The sequence below is a fragment of the Penicillium cosmopolitanum genome (genome assembly GCF_028827165.1).
Source record: "Penicillium cosmopolitanum strain IBT 29677 chromosome Unknown utg000009l:1.0-9042332.0:1.0-9050551.0, whole genome shotgun sequence".
Taxonomy (NCBI): Eukaryota; Fungi; Ascomycota; class Eurotiomycetes; order Eurotiales; family Aspergillaceae; genus Penicillium; species Penicillium cosmopolitanum.
This window is the reverse complement of record NW_026622679.1, coordinates 4,217,232-4,241,797: the sequence shown is the minus strand read 5'-3', so window position 1 is coordinate 4,241,797 and position 24,566 is coordinate 4,217,232. Positions and strand designations below refer to the sequence as shown.

Sequence of the window (24,566 nt, the reverse complement as noted above, 5' to 3'; positions counted from 1 at the left end):
CCTATCCACGGTTGCACGTCACCTTGATGGCCAATACGCCATTGTTTCTTTTAATGCGCTCCTTCGAGTGGTGTATGGCAAGCATTCATTTTGCATGGGCGATATTCCGCTTTATGACAGTTGTTTCATATACTCGGTGTTCATCGCGCACACTAGAATTGAATCAAATTGAACTAGTCTCGATCAATGGCATAATTCATCCTAGACACAAACTGGACCGACACTAGCTAGGCTGAGCCAAAGGGCCATCCCTGGATATTAGCCGTCAACAGTTGCCCGGACTGTATCTCGCCAGCCTTTTCCTTGAGCTCATCCACATCCCAGTTCGCCCAGACATATCGCCCGTTCAAGAACGAGGCCTCCTTACTTGCCAACCAGACTGCAAAATCGCCCGCGAGCTCCACTGCACCCGGCCATAGTCAGTCAGTTGCCAGGTATGGAAATAATGGACCAGAAAAAGAAATAAACACATACCAGAATCCAGAGGCACAGCGGCAGGGTCCGTTCCAGACGCCTTGAAGATATCCGTTTCCACCATTCCGGGATGTAGCGCCGCTGTGAATATTGAGGGGTTCTCGGCAACGATGTATTCCATGAGCTTTACAATGGCTAGCTTTGAAATAGCGTAGGCTGACAAGCCTGGCAGCATGGCAGCGGGAAAAGTGATTGCGGCCGTATAGCCAATCACGGTAGCGTGGGTCGTGTTAGCGGTAGGTAGGAGTGATTTCACCGCAATGAGACTGCCTTTCAGGTTGGTCTTGCAAGGGTCAGTCAATAGATCCAGGTGAATAACAGAAGAATAGCATATCTATGAAAGCTGACCTCGAGGTTCTGCCACCAATCGTTGACAGATGCATCCTGGATGGAAGCTGGAGAGGAGATGTATGCTGCAGCGAGAATGAGTATATCCCAGATGCCCACAGAGGCAGCAACCTCCGCGATTCGCTTTTCATCTGTGATATCAGCTACATAGACAGAACTAGCACAAGCAAGCAATTTCTGTGTCTCTTCCAAGGTGGACTTTGTGCGTCCAATCAGGATAATATTGCTTGCTCCAGCGCGGGAGAACGATACGGCGGTTGCTCGGCCGATGCCACTTCCCTGCAGTTCATGGTATCAGTTTCAAAGTCAAGCTTTGTTAAAGATCTCTTTGTTCAAGGTAGTCTTACAGCTCCTGTGACAATAATGGTCTTGCCGGCGACACTCAGCTCGCTTCGTGAAGAGGAAATAGATGGATAAGAGGCATTGTGCCAAGTCGCCGTCAGTGAAGGCAACGGGGGCTGCATTTCGATGAGCTGACAATGAAGGTAGCAAAGTTTGAAGTGGAGTAGAAGAGAGAGATAGGGATGGGGAAAGATTAAATGTGGGGGAAGAGTAAAAGTGAGGAATAGTGTAACGTTGAGCTTACAATGAATGTTATTGATTCCGGAGCTCCTGCCTTGGGCGTCAGGCCCCCCGGTGGCGCCACCTTCGGCGTAACCTTCCCTTCATTAACCATGCCAATGAGGCAACAAATAAAACAAACACCGTTCGCCCAGTTGAAAACTTGGGGGATATGACCCGCTAGTAATATGCATACATCCGAGTCTGCCGCTTGTATTTCACTACATCCTATGGGACTCCGTGTGCCTATAATGTATCTTCCACCGAACCCGTACATTGACGGTCGCACGCATATTACACTGCGAGTGATATGTCAGGGCTTCTAAGCCTAGGAAAAATTAAATGAAGATCTCTGATTCTTCCTCTATCCTAACTTATGGGTACATGGTCTCGGCCGACGGGCTCTTTTCCCAGCCTCGGCTCAAAAACAACACAGCAAGCCCCCGGCTGTGCAGTCAGCTGGTCTCTCAAATCTCGTTCAAAAGCTTTTCCTGTCTCACCAGGTGCGAAGCGCACTGTATACAATGGAAGAAGCCGGGCGAGTATAAGGCGGATCTGGGTTAGAGCTAGGTTTTTGCCAACACAGGTTCTGCGCCCTTTTGTATATGTTTGGACAAATTAGAAAATAATTTTGCCCTGCAACAGGTCCCACTATAATGATAGACAAAAGAAAGACGGAAAATGAAATTGATGAACGGAGGGAGAGGGGATGCTTACCAATCCCGAATGGGGCAAAAACGCTCTTATCTCGAACCAGCTCAGGCCTACTATACCATCGTTCTGGAATAAACGTATTCGGCTCAATAAAGACTGACCCACGGCGGTAGATGCTGTACTTGGGGGCAACCAGCTTGATGTTTCCTGGGATGTAGATGCCGTCGATGGTTAGTCCCTGCGATGGAGTAAGACGCGATCCAATAGTCAATGCTGCGGGAATGAGACGCATGCTCTCGTTAATAAACCCGTTTAGAACTGGCATATTTGCAAGTACAGTGATGTCAGTCGGATTTTCAGTGGAGCTTAGTTCCTCATGGATTTGCTCTGCGTAAGAAGGATGGAGGGCAAGGAAGTAGAAAAGGGTTATTAGAGTTGAGCCAGTCGTGTCACTGCCAGCAGAAGACCTGAATTAGAAAGTAGATAACTAAAAAATAAAGAATAAAATTATAGAAAGGAAAAAGCTATACCTCCCGCCTATAATAACGGAAACTGCATTTCCACTCAGGAGACTCCATTTCGCGCGCTCATTCTCCGCCGTCTTTCCCGCTTCGTACTCCTTGATGAAGTACCCAGATACATCTACTGGTGTGGGAGCGAGTGATGTAAGCTGAATTGCCAACCGGCGCTCAATTTGCCGGTCGCAGAACGATATCATATTTATCCAGTCCCTGATGCGCCAGAAGCGCGAGAAGAATACAAATGCGATTCGAATGGCCCAGACCGTGTGGCCCAAAGAGCCAAGCAGGGCGAGTGCTGACCTTTGTTGAATCACGAGGCGGTGCCATGTACCATTTTTGAGCATGTTGAAGGACTGGTCAAAGGCAAATTCGCCCATGGAGTCGAAGGCAAACCAGAGCATGATGTCGTTGAGGAGAATCGGGGTGGCATTTGTGGCGGCGGAGGCGATAATGGTGTGCAAGGTTTCGATTTGGGAGATGATGCGGGGGATGTACTCTGTTATTGCTGCCAGATTTTGATATTTAGCAAGATATATGAGAAGAATCACTACGGGTGATATCACCCTTTGTAGATAACGCAAGGTTCCATGACTTGCGCCTCTCTAGGTGGTCTTTCTCGTTGCGAGAGAAAATAGGCGAGACACGTGGACGGAGCAGGTCGTACCAGTCTGATCTACTGTTGAGGTTATCATTTCCGTCAAGGGCCAACCATCCGACAGGGTGAAATATGGTAATTTCCTCGGGACCTAGTATTGTTAGCTTTCTTTCTGTACGAACTAACCCACTGCTGGGGAATGAGAGGGGCTCTACGAGCCTGATCGCACGAAATCCCCATATCGCTGATGTAACGATTCTAGGAACAAGTGATTTTTATAGTCTAGGCATTTATAGACACTCCATAGTTTGCTCATGGCAGCGAGTCGTGGCCCGGGAAAGTGTCGTATTCTGTGAAAGAACAGCCGGTAGATGATAATGCTGGTGAACAGGCCGCATATGTAGCAGACGACGCATAGTCCTGCTCTAATCCACCAGTTCATTACTCGGTTGTATGCGCAGATCGTGGAACCTGTGGCGAGAGCAGCCGCATGGACAATTACCACGGCTGGGGCTCGGAGATGCCATTCGCCTCGGATGAAGATCCCTAGATGAACAAGGATTCCCAGGGCTGTAGCCGAGAGAGGCTCTTTGAATACCATATTTACGTTTCTATGTGAGAATAGTCAAGATTCAAAGAATGATATAGACGCTCACAGTACTAGCAGTATATGTATATACTATTTCAGGCGTCCTGCTAGTTCCAAATTGTATTTAGTGGCATCTTCCGCAACCCTGCTTGGTATGACAACAATGTAGCACGGTTGAGAGCGACTGCAGCTTTCAAGTTTCGGAATCTCTCAATATCACTAGTAACCTTGTCCTCTATATTCTGAATGAAACCCTTGTTATCCAGCCTTAGAGAATGTTGCGGCCTACGTGGAAGGAGGACGACCTCGGGAGATGATGAAACTTGAAAGTCTTGTGTGATGAAGACCAAGGAGGGAGGATTATACTAGTGTATGTCGATCTGGTGACTCAGATGCTGAGGCCTACACCTAAACAGAGACCATTCGAAGGTTACTAGTTTTGACAGTGTATGCGACCACAAAAATGTAAATTTTCTTAGCCGCACCTGGGCAACCCTCAGATGAGCTTCAAGAGTCCTCATGCGTCGCTGAATCACTGCCCACAAAACTACGGCAGAGAACCCCTATTAGTATCTACAACTATGTAGCAGTGCCGACCAATCTCACCCCAAACTCTCTCTGTACAGAGATACCAGCTCCTGCCCTAACCGCCGGGCCCTCCACTATACCATCCAAATACTCACCTCTTACTCCACGGTGTGTGTGTTTCATTTCTGTCAGCGGCACTCTATTCCCAGCGAACCGCTTCCGGCGTGAAGGAAAGAATATGGGACCGAAGGTTGGCACGCAGACAACGATGATTCCAACAGCCATTTCGGCAACGGTGAGGATTAGACTGTCAGCAGTGCAGTAGGTAAAATCTCTAGCGAGCTCGCAGGTGAGAACCTTGACAATACGGGCGAGATTTATTGCTGAGATACTATAATAGATCAGTGCACTTTTCCACTGGGTGATTTTCTTGTTTATTTAAGAGAGAAAATGAGGATACGCACCATAGGCCCAATCCGAACGTCGTCGTAACAGCCCACTTCTTCTGAACACTCATTCTCAACCCCCAAATTGTGGAGACGGGCAATGCCACAATAAAGATATCCAGCGCCAGATTGAACGCCGCGGCGATTAACTCCGCGGTTGCGACATCTCCGCAGTGACCATTAATCCTGGAATCCCAATTGTAGGCAATTGGCTGGCAGATGCGGAGCGTTGTTGTTATGGCACCTATAAAGAACAGTGTCACAACAACCATTGTGCTTAGAGCGACGATACGGAACCTTGGTGTGGGAAAGGTTTGGACGTAGAGGTCAAGCATTGCGAGGCGGAACGTGGTGATAGAAATGGCCCAAAAAAATTGAGAGACAAAAAATGTCTGGTTCCTCTACTTAGTAAACCCACTCCTTGAGCTCAATATTGTGATATAGTGAGCTTACTTTGCGTGAGATCTTGATTGAAGAGGCCGGGAGATCAGTTACGGGCACACCGATGCCGCCGCTTATAGTTCCTGTTGCAATGACTCAGAATTTCCATGCAAGAGAATACGCTCGATGCTAGTATGTGGGGAGCTCTCTCACCGATTAACATGTCAATAGTGTACCCCAATAGCGTGACCAGGGATATGAAGCATAAAGCATCGTGGGATTTGATTTTCCGATGAATGAGAGGGATCGAATAACAGCGTAGTCCAAAGGCAATGATGGAGAAAACAACCATTATCACTGACGAAGCGACAATGATTATCTGCTTTGGCGTGAGTGCCATTTAGAGTTGCGAGGAGCGGCGATTCTGATCGCGTACTACTATCGGGGTATGGCGGGCAGCAGCAATGAGATACTTATAAAAGTGAGCATCACGATCTCACCCTGTCGATTTTGAAACAACGGAGGCTCGCTCTTATAGCTAGTGTCATTTCTCGGCTATAGGTATGCCGTCTGAAGAATAAATGCGTAATCTACTTCTGTCCTTAAGTCGGGGCTGATACTAACAAGTTGCCCTCTTCCTAATTATTTATCATAATCATATTCTCTCACAATTATAACAGCAGACTCAAAATCTCGAGGTAATCGGTAAGATATACAGTGATATTAACCAGATGTTATAACCCCAAAATACTAACCTATCTCCTTCAACGTCATCCTTCCCACCTCTCAGCGTCCTCACACATACCCAACCCCCAATCAGCATAGGCGCAAGAAACCCCAAAATCCCAGCACCCCAGTAAGCTGGACAGGAAACAGTCCAAAACATAATGACGAGGGCAATACACCTCCTTGCAGCAGCGTCACCCACCACAAGTGGGAATGTACGACGCCCCGCGGCCGCATCGCCAATCTGGTCATACATGTCCTGGACATGTACAGTCGACCCAATAAGTACCGCAATCAAAGCAATCCACGGGAAGATCGGGAAAGGAATTGAAGCCTGCAGTGCAACCTCCAGCGTCCCCGAGGCAAAAGAAACAAATCCTATCGCATTGAGTGCGTTCCGAATCACCCAGTGGGCGCTACCGCCGCCAAGGTAGTTGTAATAAATTCCCAAAATAGCAATGAGAACACTCTGAGTAATTCCACCCCCGATTAAAGCGCCGACAAGTATCGAGACGGGTATGGAGATGATTCCTAGCGTTCTTGCGTGTGTTGCAGATACCCTTGCTGACGGAATCGGCCGCCAGGGTTTGTTGAGAGTGTCTTCTGCGATGGAGCGGTGTGAGCACTGGTTGTTGATTGTGAATGCGAGAAGATTGATCCATGTGTATAATAGCATAAGAGGGAGGCGAGAAACGAGGGTATATTTGGAGAGGTGAGTTGAGTGGGAAAGCGCGAAGGCGATACTGGGTAGGATCATGGTTTTGATATCACTGGACGTAAACAGGAAGATGGTATAGAGATTGTATGCGATCCTTCTCATTGTTGATTTGAGCCTCTTGCTGGGTCGGCTTTCTCGGGGACAGGATTACAGAGCAGTTGAGACCGGCCCGTAAAGCTCACTCTCAAGCTGCCCTCTATTTAACATGAAGAATAGCAACACATCCCGTTGTAAGCAGATAATTGTCAGCCTCAGTACTAAAATTCATTACGTGTCTCACGCATTTCATCGATCATCGCAATCGCAACAGTTGAACGCTCCAAAAACTTGTCCTCGTCAGCTGCGATTTCTGCGGCCACATCAGGCTCCTGTACCCTCGCTGAAAACCTATCCAATGCCGCTCGATCGGCAAATCCGAGCTCCGCTATTGCATCAAAGTCGAAGTCAGACTGCGCGCCTCTCGGCACAGTCGCTGGGGTCAGACGATTGCGAGTGGTGGCATCATCAGGAGGACAAGAGACCGTCGTACGAGCGATGTAGCTGCGTTGGTGAGAGAGTGGAAAGGTATCAACAGCGAGACGCTTGATGAGATTGACGTGATCTTCGTACAATGATTTGAAGAGTTCAGGCGAGAGGCCGGGCTTGCGGTAGCTGATGATGATGAGTCTGACGGGCATTCTGGCTGTTGCAAGGAGAGGATGATTGATAGAATATTTTTCTGGAGAAGCAGAGATGAAGGTGGTCGGGTCTGATTTGTTTGACAGAAAATGCAAAGAAAGTGCCTGTCGATGTTGTGCTCAATGTTAAGTCTTACAAATATAAGCAAACCTACTGAATCAAACGGGCGAAACCTTAGACCTTATGCCTGATTTCTCTCGCACGTTGTTCCATTGCTTGTAGATAGCTTTGAATAACTTCGCTTCTCTCTCTATCTCTCATCCTTCCTTTTATTACCCTCCCTATTGGTAGATTCATCCTCGGCTGCCAACTTACCTAGTACATCTCTCACTGCCTAACTCTGCACAACCGCCCATCTGCTCGCTCCTCCCACTGCTCGCTTCCCACCCCGGTTCTCCCGTAGAAAATTCCATTTTGGTCATATTTCTCCTTCATAATCTTCAACCTATCATAATTTTCACCGTAAAAGACAGATTGCCAATCCGGCTCGTTGACATCTGCCTCATTAAGGTACGCGCTTTCTCTATTTGTCTTGCCAAATCCTGCCACCCCTGCAAATCCGGGAACAAGAACTTGAGTCATAAGCCTCTGTCGATCCACATTTATCTGTCGCTGGAGATCATCTACCGGTCTTAGCATAATATTGTCAGCCCACATGAAACACGTATGCTTGTCAGGGGGTAGAATCCATACAACCCGACTGAAATCGCTATTGTTGTCTCACGCCAAGCCGGATTAACAGAATTTTCGAATGGCGGCTCGGTCTCAGCTCGTGATACGTTGAGAGATAATCCAGAAACAGTGGCACCATGCTGAAGCGTGCTACGGAGGGCGGAGAGGAAACCTTCCAAGCCAGACTCGATCGTCGAACGGGGGATGAACCGACCGCCGAAAAATATATCGCTTATGTTAACGGATGGTGTCGTGTAAGAATAGCTGTCGTGAAAACTTGGGAATGTGTTGATTTTGTAGTCTGACATGGTAAGTTGAGGAGTTAGAATTCAAATTGTGGGGAAGATACGCACGGTAAGTTATGTTGTGCGTCTGGAGAGACTGAAGTGTAGATGCAATGTACTTCTGTAACTGCTCCTTTTCCCCTCCTGGAAGGACTGCTGGCGCAAGGCTGAATGTTAATAGATCTGACACAGGATCTGTCCCGACACCAGCATGTTTGATATACCAAATCACAACCCCGCCAGAATCAAGAAGCGGCAGCATATCAACTAGAAAGCCCGCAACAATCCTCCAGAAGGGTCCTGCAATATCGGTACCAGATCCAGTAAATTCGAGCATTGCCGACGCTGTCTCCAACTCTGGGTGCAGTCTAACAGTGACAGTAAGCACTAGAGCAAAAGTCCCTCCCCCGCCGCCACTCAGAGCCCAGAAAAGATCTCCATGCTTCGTCTGTGAAACTGTTAGGATCTGGCCTGCTGCAGTGACGATCTCCCATTCGAGAACCTGGTCAGTTGCTAATCCGAATCGCGATGCGAGCTGGCCGTGGCCGCCCCCTTGAGTATATCCGCCTGCCATACCAACGCTTGGGCAATTTCCAGTAACAAGTGTATATCCGTGTGCTGAGGCTGCTTTGATGGCTGCACCACCTTGCACCCCTGCGCCAATACGCATGGCGGGGCCTGTGTATCCTGTGGATTTGTATTCGTCCACATATTCAGTGAACCTATAGTAGTGCATCCACAGTGCAAGAGAGCCAGCCCCTGTCGACTTGCCTAGATAGTCATGACCTGTATTACGGATCACAAGACGAATATTGTATTTGCGCACAAACTCCAAGCTCTTCTGCACGTCAACTGCTGAGGAAACGTTGACTGCGTATCGAGCCAGCGGGCCAACAGTACACGAAGCGTTTGGCTCTGTAAATGGCGAACAAGAGAAGTTGGTAGACCATGAAGCCATCGGCGACGATGCTGACTCAAAATGTGTTGCAGGATCGTACCATCTGGACCGCAGATCTGCACATGCGCGGCTGTCATATATTTCGAAGGTGGTGTGACAGACACTAGCGATCGGGGTTGTGGCGATCAGCCGTCCAGAGATGGAGTTGTTGAACCTGCTCCATGCGCTAATGGAGGGCCAGCAGGGATCTTCCGGATGGCAACGACAGAAGTTGGCTTTGGCCAGTGATGTGAGAGTGAGGAGATGTAAGAGGATACAAATAGCATATTGAAATATTCGATCCATAACGGCGTGAGCTTTCTGTTGTCGTTTATTCAATGAAGCTTTGGGTCACTTATACTCTTTTCGCGCCTGTAAGCATATGCTTGCAAGTGAGACAGGAGTAAGCACAGTCTATCTTTCAATCACTGACTCAAATGTCGACGTCAATGTCAGGTTGATCCCGGATTCAATTCTCAACAGCTAATCAAACTAATCATAAATCATCAATTATCAAACCGAACATACCGCAACTCAGCCGATTCCAGCTCATTCCGCCCAATTTCGGGATCCAACATACTCAACAGACCCTGACTCTCTCTCGACTCCAACCCGGCCATCGCAAAGTAAGCTTTCCCTGAAACATTTCCCCGGGCCGTGTAAGCTCCTCCACCACCGCACCGTGCACTACCCTGCCCGGAATGCCTTCGGCATGTGGGCTATCCAGTGCCCTCTGGATTCGATTTCCAGTCTCCTCGGATATGTCATAGAACGTCACGACCTCCACAATAAAGGCATCTAGAACACTTTTCAGAGCATCCTGGTCCAAATGAACATGGAAAACAATGGGCATTGCCGCAAGGGTCGGTGTTAGGATCGCGCCCACGGTAGCGTAGTCGGCGCCGGATTGTTGATATTTCTCATGGTAGCTGATATCGGCCCAGTCTGTAATTGAGTTTAGTATCTTCTTTTCTTTTGTCTGGAAGATGAACCAGGCAGGAATTAAGTTCTGCTGGGGGGGTAGACAGGCAAGGCTTAGAGGCAAGACAGAAACGGAAACGTACTCGCAAGAAACTGAACCTTTGACTCGTCACCTTCCACTCTTCCCCAATGTATCTCACGGACTCCTTCCTGTCGGCAGGCAATAGCATCCGCGGCGGAAAGACTTGACTTGATATCGGCATCCAGGAGGAAAGTGAAGAGGACGATCTCGGTGATAGCGTGGGCCATTCTGCGGGAGAAGTGCATCACTTTGAGTTTGGTTGGCGGTATGCAGATCAGAAAGAGATAGCAAATGGGTAATCTGGAGAATGGAGATAGATTTGCGAGTGTAATTAGGTGTGGGCAGGTAATTATACAAACGGCTGAGGTGAGCAAACACTTCCTGTATCACCCAGAGAGAGCCGGGGGCCTCAGGCCTCAGGCATCCCGCCCATACGACCCCGCATTCCAAGGTTTAGATCGCTCTGAATATGAGTCCTCGGGCACTATTTTCTCGTTCATGGCCATCGCCATAGCTGAAGAGACGGACTGGATAGAATGTGGATGGTGCGCAGAATGACTCAGCACCGATGGCCTCAGGCTTCCGAGGTCTCAAAATGCAATGAATTCAACAATTTACAATGATATCTAAACAATAAATTAAACCTTTCTTACCACCTGCGGACATGATTGCCCGGGTGTAGTATATTCCAAATTTTGTACTAGTATTTAAAGTTCAACTTGAACCTTAGAACTTGAACTTGTCAATTTCTCTGCATTCCGACTTGCAGCCCTTGTTTATATATCTCCACCTTAGAACCTTGCCAGTGGAACCTTGCGGGAACCTTGGAATGAAACCCCCGGGGCCATGGATGCGAAATAAGGACCTTTGAGTTGGGATTTGATTCAGAAAATACCGAAGTATACGACTAGTTTTTGGGAAATTTTTATTAAGAGCTCTGGAAACTTGGAAAAAGATTGTTGAGATCATGATATTTTAAATGGAATTTCTTGCCTTAACTATGGTGTTTGTGCTATCCAGCTCCTAGGTTGTCCGCCCGACCGCAACCCACGTAAAATACGATTGAACTTCAGAATACACAACAGAAATCAATTATTGTTCTTTCGGGCTGAAATTTTGTGAAATGTGTAGTACCTGGCCCCTAGGAAATTTAGCAGTGATCAGACAACTGACTCTAGAATATTCTCTAGCTATAACTAAACATGAGTAGGATATATCCCCTTTCCAGCTTTGTCTAGTACATACGACCATAGGGTGTGAAGAACAGGGCTTCCCGTCCGCTCAGCCGTACTTAAACTATACAATAAACGTGGCCAATCATTATATTTGCCTTGAGCCTCAGAATACTACTGAGTATTTTCTAGAGTAAGTGTAGGTGCTCAGAGTGATAAGCTTATAGAACCGAGTAAGAGAGATAACTTCAAGGTAAGAAGAGGAAGGATTGTATAAGGACTGGTAGAGTTTGTGAATACTAGAAGTGGATAGATAACTCCTGCCCTCCAATACTTTGTGCAGACTTTTTCTGTACTAGTATCCCTAACATGTACTAGTACTTGTCGGTGTTGACAATAATAGTCTGCCTAGATAGCTTTTGGTGTCTAATCCAGTCCAATTAGCACCCCATTATCATTTTCCAACGTCATGGCGATTCTTTCAGTCCAAGGCTTGTCATTATAATCCGACACTACCGAGAATCTTTGGAACATCCGCGCGATAATGTACGTGAGTACAATCATGGCATAATTCTCTGAAGTACCATAAGCAAGATAATGAATAGAGTAGAATCAAGGACTTACGGCCAGGGCATATCCTAGGCCCTTTGTTGAACGGGATGAAGCCGGGAACATCTCCTGGAATATTTGCCCATCGTTCTGGTCGAAATTCATGAGGCGCGGGGCCAAGGTCTTCCCCAAGACGATGCCTAGCCCAGGTAGAAAACACCACTATTTCACCTTTTTGAATTAGAATGGGCGATATTCCATGAATTCCACCACCGGTCGGTAAGGTGGAAACTTTGTTCGCGACTCTTGCATTGAGTACGACTGGGGGGTAAAGCCTCATAGCTTCCCCTCAATATTAGCCATGTGCCAATATCAGATTGGACAAAGAATCTTACCTTCATAAATCACCCAGCGGACGTATTGGAGGGATCCCAGATCAGTCCATGTCGGTGGTGAAAGGCCAATGGCATCAACAATACTCATGCGAAGCTTGCCCACGATGTGTTGATCTTTGGCAAGACAAAAGAATACCCCCGAGAGTATGGTACTCATACTGTCATTGGCAAGCAATATGCTCAGAGCTTGATCTGTGAATTGAGTGATTTCTTCAGAATCTTCATCTAAGACAACCATTTCACTGTTCTTTTTTCTTTTCCGAATCTCACGAGATGCGCGTGTCAATACAAACGCCCGCACTCTCTCACACGCCCGAAGGAATGAACCCTTGGGATATAAGTGACGCAGTGGCCCTCTGAAGCCATCGTGTACTATACGAGTCTTCACAAAGAGTAAATCATCAAAGAATTGCTTCTTTTCTGCAGACTGATTAAAGCTTAGAGCATCGATAGATTCACCCAACGAAAACAGAGTTTGCAAATCTAAGGATAAGGCAAACGTACAAGATTGAACATCGAACAGACCGCCATTATTTGGTACATGTTTGAGAAATGCCTGGAAGTGCTCTTCACAAACGTTCAAATCTATGATTTTCCTCAAATCTGCTAAGCGTCCGCGTAGCTGGTCGCGACTGACCTTCCACTGTGGGCCGTCAAGTGTAAAGATCCCATGGGGCGTGATCGGCTCGAACAAGGGTTTTCTCAAGGGCGAGCTTTCGAAATCGGGGAATGCAGTAGATAGTAAATATTTTGTGTTTTCTGCGTTATGGGTGAAGAAAAGTCGGTATCCCATTATATACGAAGCATAGGTCTCCCCATATCGGCCGAATAAGGAATTGGTATATTCAAGAGAACTTTTGTTGTGGAAGTGATATCCCAGCTCGAGTGCCTTCACGATGCCGAATATGTCGAATCGAAAACGATCGCTCTCGTCTCGTGGAACCTCGCAGTTTAGCGATCTCTCTAGCCTTCTCGACCTTATACGCACGGATTGGCGGATGAATATTATGATAATCAGGCTGATGCCTATGAATATTGCAGTCGGTGAGTTTACTCTCACTGTGTTTTTGGTAACCCCAAAGATTGATATGGGTGTCATTGTAAAGAAGCTCAACCGATCGCTATACATGTAACTGGAGGAATTCGCTATGCCATGGCTGCATGTAAGTGAAAAGTACCAATATATCAGAGAGGACCCCGGTTGTCTGCCGTGTTAGATAATCGCCTAAATATTTATTGAAATACTATTAGAGTTCTGGTCGCACATTTACCCCTTACTTAACGATGCTAACCCGCAGGATAATCTGCACCTAAAGTTAGGTTTCTGCAAGGGATAGAGTTCTTCAATGGAAGATAATGATCTTGCATTAGCCTGACTAGTTGATTCGATAAATTAATCGTGTTTGCTTTAGGGGACACACCGACTTGAACGTAAGTGTATTCTTAGACCTTCAAGTATGGACATTACAGTACTACTGCAAATCTCTTGGTCGGGGCTATTTTGCCCCGGTGTTGTTAGAACCTTGGAACCTTGCAAGGTACTATCGGCGGAACTTCCGAGTCCCTGGATATATAACTAAATATATCATGGGCTGTCGGCCACGTTTTTCAAATACTTCCCAAATTCCCACTATGGCCATCTCTACCGAGGTTGTGGCAGACGATATTCAATCGAGTCAATTGTTACCCCAAGTTGAGAATTCGTTGAAGCTTTCGACAGACTATGCCAACTCCTTGGTCCGTTCCGATGGTCACTGGTGTGGTGAACTCAGATCCAACGTCACGATCACTTCAGAATACATTTTTCTGCGATATGCTTTAGGGCTCGATATACAAACTGATAAAGCGGCCTACTGTCGACACATTCTTTCTGAGCAGAATGAAGATGGCTCATGGGGACTGGCACCCCAAATTCCAGGCGATGTATCTGCCACGGTTGAGGCATATCTGGCTCTCAAGATTCTTGGTTTCGCTCCTATTCATGCAGTCATGCAGCGAGCTCGGAAATTTGTAATCCAATCTGGAGGTGTTGCAAAGGTTCGCATGTTCACGAGAATCTTCTTGGCGACCTTTGGTTTGTTTCCTTGGATTGCAGTGCCAACGCTACCCGTAGAGCTGATTCTTGTCCCATCGGTTTCTCCGATCAACATATATACTTTTGCTTCTTGGGCTCGGGGTACCATTGCGCCTCTGTTGATTATCTGTCATCACCAACCTATCTACTCTCTGCCGAACGGTCAGTCTGCCAACAACGACTATCTGGATGAACTGTGGATCGATGCTCAGAACAAAGATGTGCCTTATGGCCTGCCTCTGTCGACGTTGTTGCTCAACGGCGATTTGCCTGGTCTCGCATTCTCGTGTGTGGACAAACTACTTTACCAATTAAACGGGCTCCGATCCATTCCCTTCCTTCGCACCTATGCCCGACGCAAATGTCTCGAGTGGATCCTTGATCGGCAGGAATCAACCGGCGATTGGGCTGGAATATTCCCCCCCATGCATGGAAGCGTGTTTGCTTTCGTCCTTGAAGGCTACAAATTTGATGATGCCCCAGTCAAGATGGGGATCCAGGCCATCGAAAATTTTTGTTGGGAAGACGAACACGGCAAACGCGTCCAGGCCTGTGTCTCGCCTGTATGGGACACTGCCCTGATGTCGATCGGACTCTCCGACGCCATGTCACCAAATCGACAGGTCATCGATCGAGCAATCTCATGGATCAGAAATCGACAATTGATCGTCCCCTACGGAGATTGGCGCGTATACCGACCCGGCCTCCCACCAGGTGGATATAGCTTCGAATACAAGAACACCTGGTACCCCAACGTGGACGACACTGCTGCGATAATCCTTGCTCAGGTAAAACATGATGCAGGATCTGTCGGATCAAACTCTGTGATAGCAGCAGCTACATGGATCGCAGGAATGCAGAATTCTGATGGAGGCTGGGCTGCTTTTGATGTGGAGAACAACAAGCTGTTCCTCAACAAAATCCCTTTTAGTGACATGGATAGTCTATGTGATACATCCTGTGCAGATATCACCGGGCGCATACTGGAAGCCTTCGGGCTGATGATGGAGTGTATGCCGGAGAAGACCCACGCAAGCCATTTCTTCCCAACACTCCAAGCCGCTTCTACGCGTGGAATCCAATACCTTGCGTCTATACAAGAACCCAATGGATCTTGGTTTGGACGATGGGGCTGCAATTACGTCTACGGCACTAGTCATGCTCTATGTGGACTTGCATATTACCCTCATAACTCGCAAGTTTCTGCTATGGTGCAGCGAGGTTTGCGTTGGCTGAAGGCCAAGCAGCAGGCTGATGGGGGCTGGGGTGAATCGCTTCTATCATACCGATCGGCGGGTCAGGATCAGCAAAGTTCGACTGCTTCGCAAACCGGGTGGGCTTTGATGGGATTGTTGGCGCATCTCTCCCCGGAAGATCCTGCCATCAAGCAAGGAATTCAATACCTGGTAGTGACTCTTCAACCCGAGAAGGGCATTGGGTCTTCATGGCCCGAGGGCGTCTTTACTGGGACTGGATTCCCAAACCACTTTTTCCTTGGATATGACTATTACCGCCACTATTTCCCGATGATGGCCCTTGGTCGTTATCTACAAAAAGCACGATGTCAGACTATTTAAAAGCCAAGTAGAGTATCTTCACTCGATCGGACACGGAAAAATCCTTTTCTCAGCAGCCCGGAGATACTATCATATCCCATACTAGTAGTGATATTACAACCGGCGCAATCAATCCAACAACCGTTAATATTTTTGTATACAATTTGCTGGTGCCAGTGGAATGTAAAATGTAACTGTAATGAGTTCTTCGGGCCGGGAATCCATCATGACATAGATCGCATATTGTACAAATGTAAATTTTGATTTTTTCCAGCTGTCACACCGCTTAATCTTTTTTGTTGGCCAGACCGAACCTTGGGTGTTCATGATGCACTCAAACAGTGGCTAGCACAGCCACACCGCTTTGATATCCCTTGCATACAGTAATTTTGATCCGGCCGATCAGCAACTATTTTCCGTCGCTGCATGGCGTTCAGGCCTTGCATCACAGGCGGACTGATGTATCAACACGGATTCCGTGGCAAGCTGGTTTCTGTTAGCATGAAACAATAATATTATTGATCAATGATTGAACTCGCTGAAGCACCGCTTCTACAAATTATCAACAGGCGTACATACTCTATGATTATCATTCAGTCGCATTGAACTAGGAACACTTGCAGATTTCCAATAACACTGAAAAATCCCTAATCAACGTCGCGAAAATGCTTTCTTCAATTTTCGGTCGAAGGCAACCAGCAAAAGTACCGACCGACCGGGTAATTCCACTGAGGTATTGGGATGATCTGGAGTATCTCAGATGTATCTGCCACGACTACACCTTTCGCATCGACGATGTTCTCGATGTATCAAAGCTTGAGTCAGCCTTGAATCGCTTGATGGAAATCGGGGATTGGGGACAGCTAGGTGCTCGCTTGAGACTGAGGGTAAAACATCTCTCGACCTGGCATTTTGGACGGTTTAATGACACATTCTCAGAGTTATAACAGGTTGGAATATCACATACCCGCAAGCTTCACAAAGGCACGTCCCGCCTTTATCTTCACGAAAGCGGACTACGACATGGATATCACTGAACATGAGATTGGTTCTAAATTGCCGAGTCAAGAATACGATCAATCATTCCTTTCCCCCCCCGGCAGATTTTTCGAACCGTTGGTGTGTCATGCGGAGAGTCCTAAAGAGCTTGCCGACTGGATTTATTCGGATCGCCCACAACTTCATATCCATGTCGTTTCTTTCCGCGATACTACCCTAATAACAACAAGCTACGTCCACACCCTTTTCGACGCGATTTCTCGATCGTCTTTCTGGAGTGCATGGAGTGCGGTACTTAGAGGTTGTGAAGACGAAATACCGCCCATGGTACCATTCGAACGCGATCCTCTTCATACGCTGGGACAGAACCAGCTGAAAGAGGAGTACCATCATTTTGGGCTCGTATTGAGTGGTCTCAATCTTCTCTTGTTTGGAATTCGATACATGGTGGAGTTACTATTCTCACAGGATGAAGTGGACCATACTATTCGAGTCCCAGGACACTATGTGTCCAAGATGACGGAAATAGCCCGACATGACCTGGCTCAAGCTGTCCCTAAATCAAAAGAGCCTCCCTTCCTAAGCGAGGGAGACATAGTCATCTCATGGTGGATGAGGACTATGATAAGAGCACTGAAGCCTTCTCCAGAACGGCCTATTATGTTAATGAACGTCTTCAACATATGGCGCCTTTTCCCAGAGTGGTTCCCCCAAGACGGGAGAGGCTTCATTGGGAATTCATTTTTCTACTCCTACACACTTCTCTCTTCAGGAAAGGTGCTTCGTGATGAAAGTCTATCATACACCGCATCTGAAAACCGCCACGCACTCATGAAGCACAGGACTCGGGAACAAGTTCAGGCCATGACGGCTATTCAAAGAGATTCATACAAGAGGACTGCGCCAGTCATCGGCCGTACAAACAATTTCTTCATGGCGTGTACAAACCAACAGATGTCAGGCAATTTCAATGCGGACTTTTCTGGCGCTGTGATCAAGTCAGGTGTGCCTATGTCTAATAGAGCGCATGCACCTGGTCAACCCTCCTATATCAACGACATTGAACATTGTCGAAGCTATCCAACTAGAAATGTGGTCCGAATTCTCGGTAAGGATGCTGCCGGCGACTGGTGGCTTCTTTTCAAAACCCGAGTCGGGGCATGGCAAGATATTCACCAACAATTGATGAGTGTTTATGAGAAGAGCGACCCGAAAATTGAGAGCGAATTAACTAGCATCACGAAAAACTGAGAGCTTAATGTTGCCGCGCTGTTCGATTATCCCGAGTATTCTGACGCCAATTGCGATTGAAGGATGCCACTCGTTAGGCCATGGTATATGTATGCCTGGCTTGTCGAGTCTTGGCAAAGAAAGAGGGGATGCATATAGTATTGGTCTATGCTCAATATCCAGTGTAATGGGAGATTCCGCTCTCAACATCGGAATCAGGTGATTGGGGCCTTAGTAACAAGGCAGCCATTTAGATTCGGAAGAATAAGTAGCGTTTGTTCCATAGGATCAATAACAATATGCGATGTTCCCCCTTATGAAATGCTCTACTGAGGCTGATGAGGTTGCGGTATCGAGATACTGCTTATGAACGGTTCTGTTGTTCGTTCTATCGCTTCTCTATAGCTTCTCGCTTTGTCTAGGACTCTCCTGCACTCTGCGAGTGTGGTGGTTTTGTCCTCTTGCAATCGACCCGTCTGCCAACACAGACTGCCAGCGAGCATTCCCATCTTACACCAGTTAAATTGAAAAAAGCCATCATTCTAACCTTAGCCGATTCGATATCTAATTGAGCCTGGTTGCCGAAAGACGACGATACATAGGATAATTGGAGTTCTAATTCAAATCCCCCCCCCCTTCTTCGCCCCTGCACCAGCAAGATTCTCTTCTTTTTATTTCGCCGGTAGACGAGCACCGAGCCTTTTTGCCCCTCTCACCTCACATTGATACAATAGAAGAGCAAGACCAACAACGCCATGGCCAATTAGCCCCTTGCGTGTGGTTATCCGAGTTGGGACCGGGGCTAGTTAATAGTGAATGGGGCCGGAGTGAAGACGCCACATTGGACACCAGGCAAGAAAGCCAGGATGCCGATCGGCCGATGACTCCAGCATTCAGCCTGACGAGTCAAATCAATCAATTCATTCAATATTCTTAGCCGTGCGTCGCGGAGACACCAAAACATGGCCGATCCATCGATACCTAGTATATGCTAGGATCTGCACGCCGAGGAATGCACCCTTTGTCAATGCCCATTCAACCGAATATTGGCCGGACGCGACCGGACGTGACGTGAATTAGAACCTCAGCTCATGTAATACAGTTGGTTCAGTCATGTCTGCATCAGCAGAGAATATTCTTCTCCAAGAAATCGAGCCGATTGATGGGTCTAGCGCTAACAGGGAGGTAAGCCCTATCGCTCATGACGAGCCCGGGCCGAACACAGCCAATCTTTTATCCGTCTTTGGACACGCGACGGCACTGCAAATATGTACGCTTGTTGGCTCAGCGCTATGCGCAATCTTGAGTGGTGCGGCAATGCCCCTGGTCACCGTGGTCTTTGGGGCATTGGCAGATGGATTCATTAATGGAGACAATAAGTCTCCGGAGTATTCTATTCACAAAACTCAACATTTGGCAGTCATACTGGTGTTAATTGGTGGGTTTCTCCCTTAAAAATTTGAAATAAGCTAACCATGGCCCAGCGATCGGATCTTTTATCACGACTTTGCTCAGCACATGGGGCTTCAACGCCGTCGGGGAGCAACTCACGCGTCAGCTGCAACGAGACCTGCTGGACTCAGTCATGCACCAGAATATGGCATACTTTGACTATGCTGGAACGGGACAGTTGATCTCGCATCTTGATCAAGACATGAAGTTGATACAAGATGGTATCTCCCAGAAAGCGAGCGACATTATTTCCGGGGTTTCTGGGACCGCAATCGCCCTAGCCTGTGCTTTTATTACCAACCGGCGATTCGCGTCTATCTTGGTCAGTCAGCCAATATCGCTCGTCACTCTCGTCGGATTTATGGGATTCTGGTTGAGCAAGATTCAGAGAAAGGGGGCCAATCATAGTGCCAGAGCGAATGATTTAGCTCAAGAGGTTCTCGGAGCTATGAGAAACGTGATCGCATATCGCAGTCAAGACCGGTATGCCCGAAAGTACTGCACAAATCTGGAATATCCATCAAAATTGGATTACCAAGAGCGGCTAATCTTTGGGGTTGTGGTCGCGGGTTCGTTCACTATCCTGCACTGGAGTAATGGACTCGGGGTATGTTCACCTTGTCTGTGGGGCCGCGGTCATTGATTGCATCTGATGAACCTTATAGATCTGGCAAGCAGAGCGATTAATAGGTTTGGGTCAGTGCACCATTTCAGAGGTTTTGACTGTCCTTTATGCAACAACGGTTGCTGGTGCTATGCTGTGTCAAGCTTTGCCCTTTGTTGTAAGCATCACAAATGCCAACGGAGCAGCATGCCGGGTATTCTCTGTTGTCAGAGGAGTGCCGGACGTGAGACCTTCAAAAGATAAATGTTTACAGCCTGATCTAGCCACCGGAGCAATTCGCTTCGATGAAGTAAGTTTTGCTTATCCTTCGCGTTCTGAACATCTGGTACTCGACAATGTCAGCTTTGAAGTGCCCGCAGGAGGTACTGTTGCTTTGATCGGACCCTCTGGATCAGGGAAATCGACGATATTTGCTTTGATTGAGCAACTTTATTATCCTTCCACTGGAAGAATTATGATCGGGAATAATCCAATTGAAGAAATGGACGTGATCTGGCTCAGATCTCAGATTGGCTACGTCAGTCAAGACGTCACTTTATTCAATACAACAATCCATTCCAACATTGCCAATGGGCTCTCACAAAATGCTCAAGAGGTATGCTACGAAAAGACCGTCGGCTATGGAGAAATACTAACTGACGTGGCGAAAAGGCGCTCGACGAGAAGAGCATTCAACAACTAGTGGTAGAAGCAGCTAAAATTGCGTGCATTCATTCATGCATTACCAATATGCCTCAAGGCTATGCCACAGTTATCGGAGCAAACGGATCAAGACTGTCGGGCGGTCAGAGACAACGCCTTGCAATTGCACGCGCAGTTGTATCCAAACCAGCGATTATGCTGTTGGACGAAGCCACGTCTGCGCTTGATAGCCAATGTGAGCATGACGTTCATAAAGCACTTGAATCAGCTACATCCGGGCGAACCACAATCATAATAGCTCATCGCCTCTCGACTATAAGAAATGCAGACAGTATAATCATCATGCAAGGTGGTAAAATCCTGAATCAAGGAAGTGATACTCAGTTGATGCAAAATTACCCACTGTACCAGGCTCTTATACAGCAACAAGAGCTTGGATATGTGGAGCGAGAGCAGATAGGTACATCTGTGGAAGTTACACAAGGCAAGAAGTCCCAAAAAGAAGCCTCTGTTAGCATTGACAATGTGGCTGGCGCCGACGGGATTCCATCGGTGGTCCAACTTGGAAGCAGTATCAGTAGGATCTGGGCCTTGAACTACCCAGAAATACTCTTTACCTCGACAGGGATTTTTCTCAGTGTACTTGCTGGTGCAACGTACCCCATACAAGCTATATTCTTCGGGGGCGGCATAATGTCGCTCGTGAACCCCTCTTTAAGCACGGGTGGCCATAGCCCTAACTTCTGGGCAAAGATTTACTTGGTCCATGGCTTCATTGTGCTCTCGATATACTGTCTTCGGGGGTTCTGCTTCGCAGTCTCAGCCTCTAAACTTAGCTTCCGGGCCCGGTCTGAGCTGTTCAATGCACTGCTTTCGAAAAACCTCCCGTTCTTCGAAGAGGATGAACATTCGACTGGGGCATTGGTAAGCATATTGTCCTCGGACACTGCCAAAGTGGTGGGCGTATCAGGAACCTCTCTTGGTCTCGTGACGGAAAGTACCACGATGCTTCTTACAGGTGTCCTTATTGGATGCTTGTTTGGTTGGAAAATTGGCCTTGCTGCAACTGCTACCGTTCCACTAGTTGCAGCTTCTGGTTTTCTCCAATACCATATTGTCACAAAAGTTGAGAATTTTGTGAGGCGAGATATTCGCGCCGTGGCTATTGCTCACGAAGCCCTCACTGCAATTCGGACAGTAACAGTCTTTGGCCTTCATCAGTCAGTCATGGAATCCTTCCAAGGGGCAATTGAACAGGACAGCCAAAGTAGATACTGGGCTATCTCGGCTGCCATGTACGCATGCACGACATCGTTGCGCATCTTCAGCATAGCATTCGTATTTTGGTTCGGAGGTACTCACCTCATCGCCACTGGGGAGTACACCATTCAACAATTCTTTATCTGCTTTGCGGCTACGGTGTGGGGAACACAGTCAGCAGCCACCCTCCTTTCGCGTGCTCCAGACATCGCTGGTGCACATTCTTCTGCTCAAAGAGTCAATATTTTGATGGAAGCTCAAGCCACCCATCGCTCTGAAATACCGGCAAGTGGTATGCCACTACCTTTGCCAAAAACAACGCAAGAGCTTGCTTTCCATCAAGTGAGCTTCAAATATCCAAAGCAGCCAGATCAACTCGTGCTGGATAATTTCAGTTTCAAAGCTCCCGCAGGGTCCTTTGTTGCTGTTGTAGGGTGCACGGGCAGTGGGAAGAGTTCTGTGATAAACCTGATCGAGCGATTTTACACTTACGAAAGTGGCCAAGTAACGCTTAGCAATACGCCAATAGACCGGTACTCCCTCGACAGTTATCGTAGTTACTATTCACTCGTTGATCAGAACCCATGTTTGATTGGAAACGATCTGCGAGATTGCCTTCAGAGTGGAGGGCATTTCTTCTCGGACGATGAGATTTATTCAATTCTGAAGGCCGTTGGTCTGAAGGATTTCCTGGTAAGATTTTTTCTTTCGATTCTAAATACTCTTAGAATTATTACGTGGACTCGAAAATTTACCATGCTCTCAGATGTCTCTTCCGCAAGGATTGAGTACTTTAGTAACCGGAAACGGTTCAACACTCTCGGGCGGACAACGCCAACGCATGGCTATTGCAAAGGCTCTTCTGCTACGGCCAAATATTCTGTAAGTTACACAGGTTTTTGTTCACAAGATTCTTGATGCTAAGACTTTGTTGTGATTTGAAGTTTGCTTGATGAAGCTACTTCTGCACTTGATGTTGCGTCAGAACAGATCGTCCAAAAGGCTATAAAAGACATGATGAGATATCGCACTATAATCGCCATAACCCATCGACTGAATACCATCGTCGATGCTGATGAAATACTTGTAGTTGACTGTGGCAGGATTATTGAAAGGGGCACCCATGAGGGCCTAATGGGAATGGAAGGCAGGTATTGGCAAATGGCTAGGTTGCAGCAACTGGGCGGGACAACCTGAATGTGTTATTATCTAGGCCATTAGTTAAGGATTCCTCCAGTCATGAGGTACTTCCTGCATCGGCAAAGTCGATCTCATCGAATATTTTAATAATCGGATCTGAGAGCAACAAATGGAATGAAGGAGAAAGAATACGGTAAATGGGGTAGCAAAAAATAAGTAGGTTGCAGCTCCCTCATAATTATAGCACAATCCGTAACATCTAGACGCTGCCAGGGCTAAGCATTCAAAAAGAATCTAGCGCCATTTCCCACCAATACAACACAATCGCACAATCGTTGCTACATACTTTCCTTTATTTTAACACATATTGACTGTAGGGTGTCGAGAACAGGGCTTTCCATCCACTCAACTGTACTTAAATCACACGCACCAAAGGGTCCATGCGATCACTAGGTGGCAAATAGTGCTCTCTCATATCCTGTCTCGCCCCATCTAGAATATTCTCACCTAGATCACCCAAGTTTCGCAACCCTAGAACAACGCTCAGATATTTCTGGTTACTATATATTCCTCTTTCCCGCTGTATATATTACATACGACCATAGGGTGTGGAGAACAGGGCTTCCCGTCCGCTCAGCCGTACTTAAGCCACACGCCGGCAGGTTAGTAGTATGGTGGGTGACCACATGCGAATCCCTGCTGTTGTATGTTTTTTGTTTTTTCTTTCTTCGTTGGTTGGATTGATCCTTTCCGCCATACTTTTCAACCTTCGGGTTTCTTCCTGAACGCCCTGGCCCCTGACAGATAACGTAGCCCCTCAGTTAAACCCGTCGTTCTTCCTAATTGTACCATTGCAAACCGCCTCCACTTTTACGTTTGCCATCTTCTGGTCCTAACCCGGGTTTTGCTGAAGCTGGACAAACCCTGGACAAATCATATACATTGTCGTGATCACCACTGTTTTACTCTCTTCTATCCACCGCAGAACGGGGAGAAGAGAGGTAAATTATCTGTGATAAACAGAATTCTCGATAATAAAGACACGCAGCTAGATGTAAGGAACTGGTGTTGTTACCATTCGGGGATGCCTTACGCCTGCGGCATCCACTTAGGCATCCATGTCTACATCTATGTATCTAGTAGTGTGAGGATACCGAAGAAAATGCGGATGGCCAGTGGCAATTTAGCGCCATATCTATATAGTGTCCGGCCCGCAGATTGGAGCCCGTTCAGCGCGCATTAGCAAGCCAGTGTAACTTATGTACAGAACCAAAACAGCTGAGGGCTCATACAACCAGGGGTTAGAAGGTAGAGAAATCTTTGCTGGGGATATGCGGTCCGGGCCAATAAATTGAAT

The 24,566-nt window shown here is 47.3% G+C and overlaps 10 protein-coding genes across 10 annotated transcripts; 3 read left to right on the top strand and 7 right to left on the bottom strand.

The window, feature by feature from the left end:
• Positions 1 to 227: 227 nt before the first annotated feature.
• On the bottom strand, positions 228 to 1,286 carry N7509_009689 (SDR family NAD(P)-dependent oxidoreductase; the record flags this gene model as incomplete). The annotated part of the gene is made up of 4 exons (XM_056634326.1): positions 228 to 403; positions 475 to 757; positions 823 to 1,101; positions 1,170 to 1,286. The coding sequence occupies 4 exons, from the start codon at positions 1,284 to 1,286 to the stop codon at positions 228 to 230; spliced, it is 855 nt and encodes a 284-aa protein (XP_056484946.1).
• A 466-nt stretch (positions 1,287 to 1,752) lies between these two features.
• N7509_009688 (cytochrome P450) lies at positions 1,753 to 3,754 on the bottom strand (the record flags this gene model as incomplete). Its single annotated transcript, XM_056634325.1, has 5 exons — positions 1,753 to 1,979; positions 2,101 to 2,504; positions 2,568 to 3,054; positions 3,107 to 3,296; positions 3,383 to 3,754. 5 exons carry the CDS (start codon positions 3,752 to 3,754, stop codon positions 1,753 to 1,755), a joined length of 1,680 nt encoding a protein of 559 aa, XP_056484945.1.
• Positions 3,755 to 4,321: 567 nt separating this feature from the next.
• Positions 4,322 to 5,051, bottom strand: N7509_009687 (uncharacterized protein; the record flags this gene model as incomplete). Its single annotated transcript, XM_056634324.1, has 2 exons — positions 4,322 to 4,661; positions 4,735 to 5,051. The coding sequence occupies 2 exons, from the start codon at positions 5,049 to 5,051 to the stop codon at positions 4,322 to 4,324; spliced, it is 657 nt and encodes a 218-aa protein (XP_056484944.1).
• A 648-nt stretch (positions 5,052 to 5,699) lies between these two features.
• N7509_009686 (UbiA family prenyltransferase) lies at positions 5,700 to 6,643 on the bottom strand (the record flags this gene model as incomplete). Its single annotated transcript, XM_056634323.1, has 2 exons — positions 5,700 to 5,735; positions 5,903 to 6,643. The coding sequence occupies 2 exons, from the start codon at positions 6,641 to 6,643 to the stop codon at positions 5,700 to 5,702; spliced, it is 777 nt and encodes a 258-aa protein (XP_056484943.1).
• Positions 6,644 to 6,798: 155 nt separating this feature from the next.
• N7509_009685 (EthD domain-containing protein) lies at positions 6,799 to 7,218 on the bottom strand (the record flags this gene model as incomplete). The annotated part of the gene is made up of 1 exon (XM_056634322.1): positions 6,799 to 7,218. The coding sequence occupies one exon, from the start codon at positions 7,216 to 7,218 to the stop codon at positions 6,799 to 6,801; it is 420 nt and encodes a 139-aa protein (XP_056484942.1).
• A 328-nt stretch (positions 7,219 to 7,546) lies between these two features.
• Positions 7,547 to 10,360, bottom strand: N7509_009684 (FAD binding domain protein; the record flags this gene model as incomplete). The annotated part of the gene is made up of 5 exons (XM_056634321.1): positions 7,547 to 7,842; positions 7,944 to 8,192; positions 8,245 to 9,433; positions 9,702 to 10,057; positions 10,177 to 10,360. The coding sequence occupies 5 exons, from the start codon at positions 10,358 to 10,360 to the stop codon at positions 7,547 to 7,549; spliced, it is 2,274 nt and encodes a 757-aa protein (XP_056484941.1).
• Positions 10,361 to 12,208: 1,848 nt separating this feature from the next.
• On the bottom strand, positions 12,209 to 13,024 carry N7509_009683 (cytochrome P450 monooxygenase; the record flags this gene model as incomplete). Its single annotated transcript, XM_056634320.1, has 1 exon — positions 12,209 to 13,024. One exon carries the CDS (start codon positions 13,022 to 13,024, stop codon positions 12,209 to 12,211), a length of 816 nt encoding a protein of 271 aa, XP_056484940.1.
• An 839-nt stretch (positions 13,025 to 13,863) lies between these two features.
• N7509_009682 (terpene cyclase/mutase family protein) lies at positions 13,864 to 15,882 on the top strand (the record flags this gene model as incomplete). The annotated part of the gene is made up of 1 exon (XM_056634319.1): positions 13,864 to 15,882. The coding sequence occupies one exon, from the start codon at positions 13,864 to 13,866 to the stop codon at positions 15,880 to 15,882; it is 2,019 nt and encodes a 672-aa protein (XP_056484939.1).
• Positions 15,883 to 16,884: 1,002 nt separating this feature from the next.
• On the top strand, positions 16,885 to 18,111 carry N7509_009681 (Terpenoid cyclases/protein prenyltransferase alpha-alpha toroid; the record flags this gene model as incomplete). The annotated part of the gene is made up of 1 exon (XM_056634318.1): positions 16,885 to 18,111. The coding sequence occupies one exon, from the start codon at positions 16,885 to 16,887 to the stop codon at positions 18,109 to 18,111; it is 1,227 nt and encodes a 408-aa protein (XP_056484938.1).
• Positions 18,112 to 19,203: 1,092 nt separating this feature from the next.
• On the top strand, positions 19,204 to 23,266 carry N7509_009680 (ABC transporter ATP-binding protein; the record flags this gene model as incomplete). The annotated part of the gene is made up of 6 exons (XM_056634317.1): positions 19,204 to 19,528; positions 19,575 to 20,149; positions 20,208 to 20,762; positions 20,819 to 22,762; positions 22,836 to 22,951; positions 23,014 to 23,266. The coding sequence occupies 6 exons, from the start codon at positions 19,204 to 19,206 to the stop codon at positions 23,264 to 23,266; spliced, it is 3,768 nt and encodes a 1,255-aa protein (XP_056484937.1).
• Between the last annotated feature and the right edge of the window lie 1,300 nt (positions 23,267 to 24,566).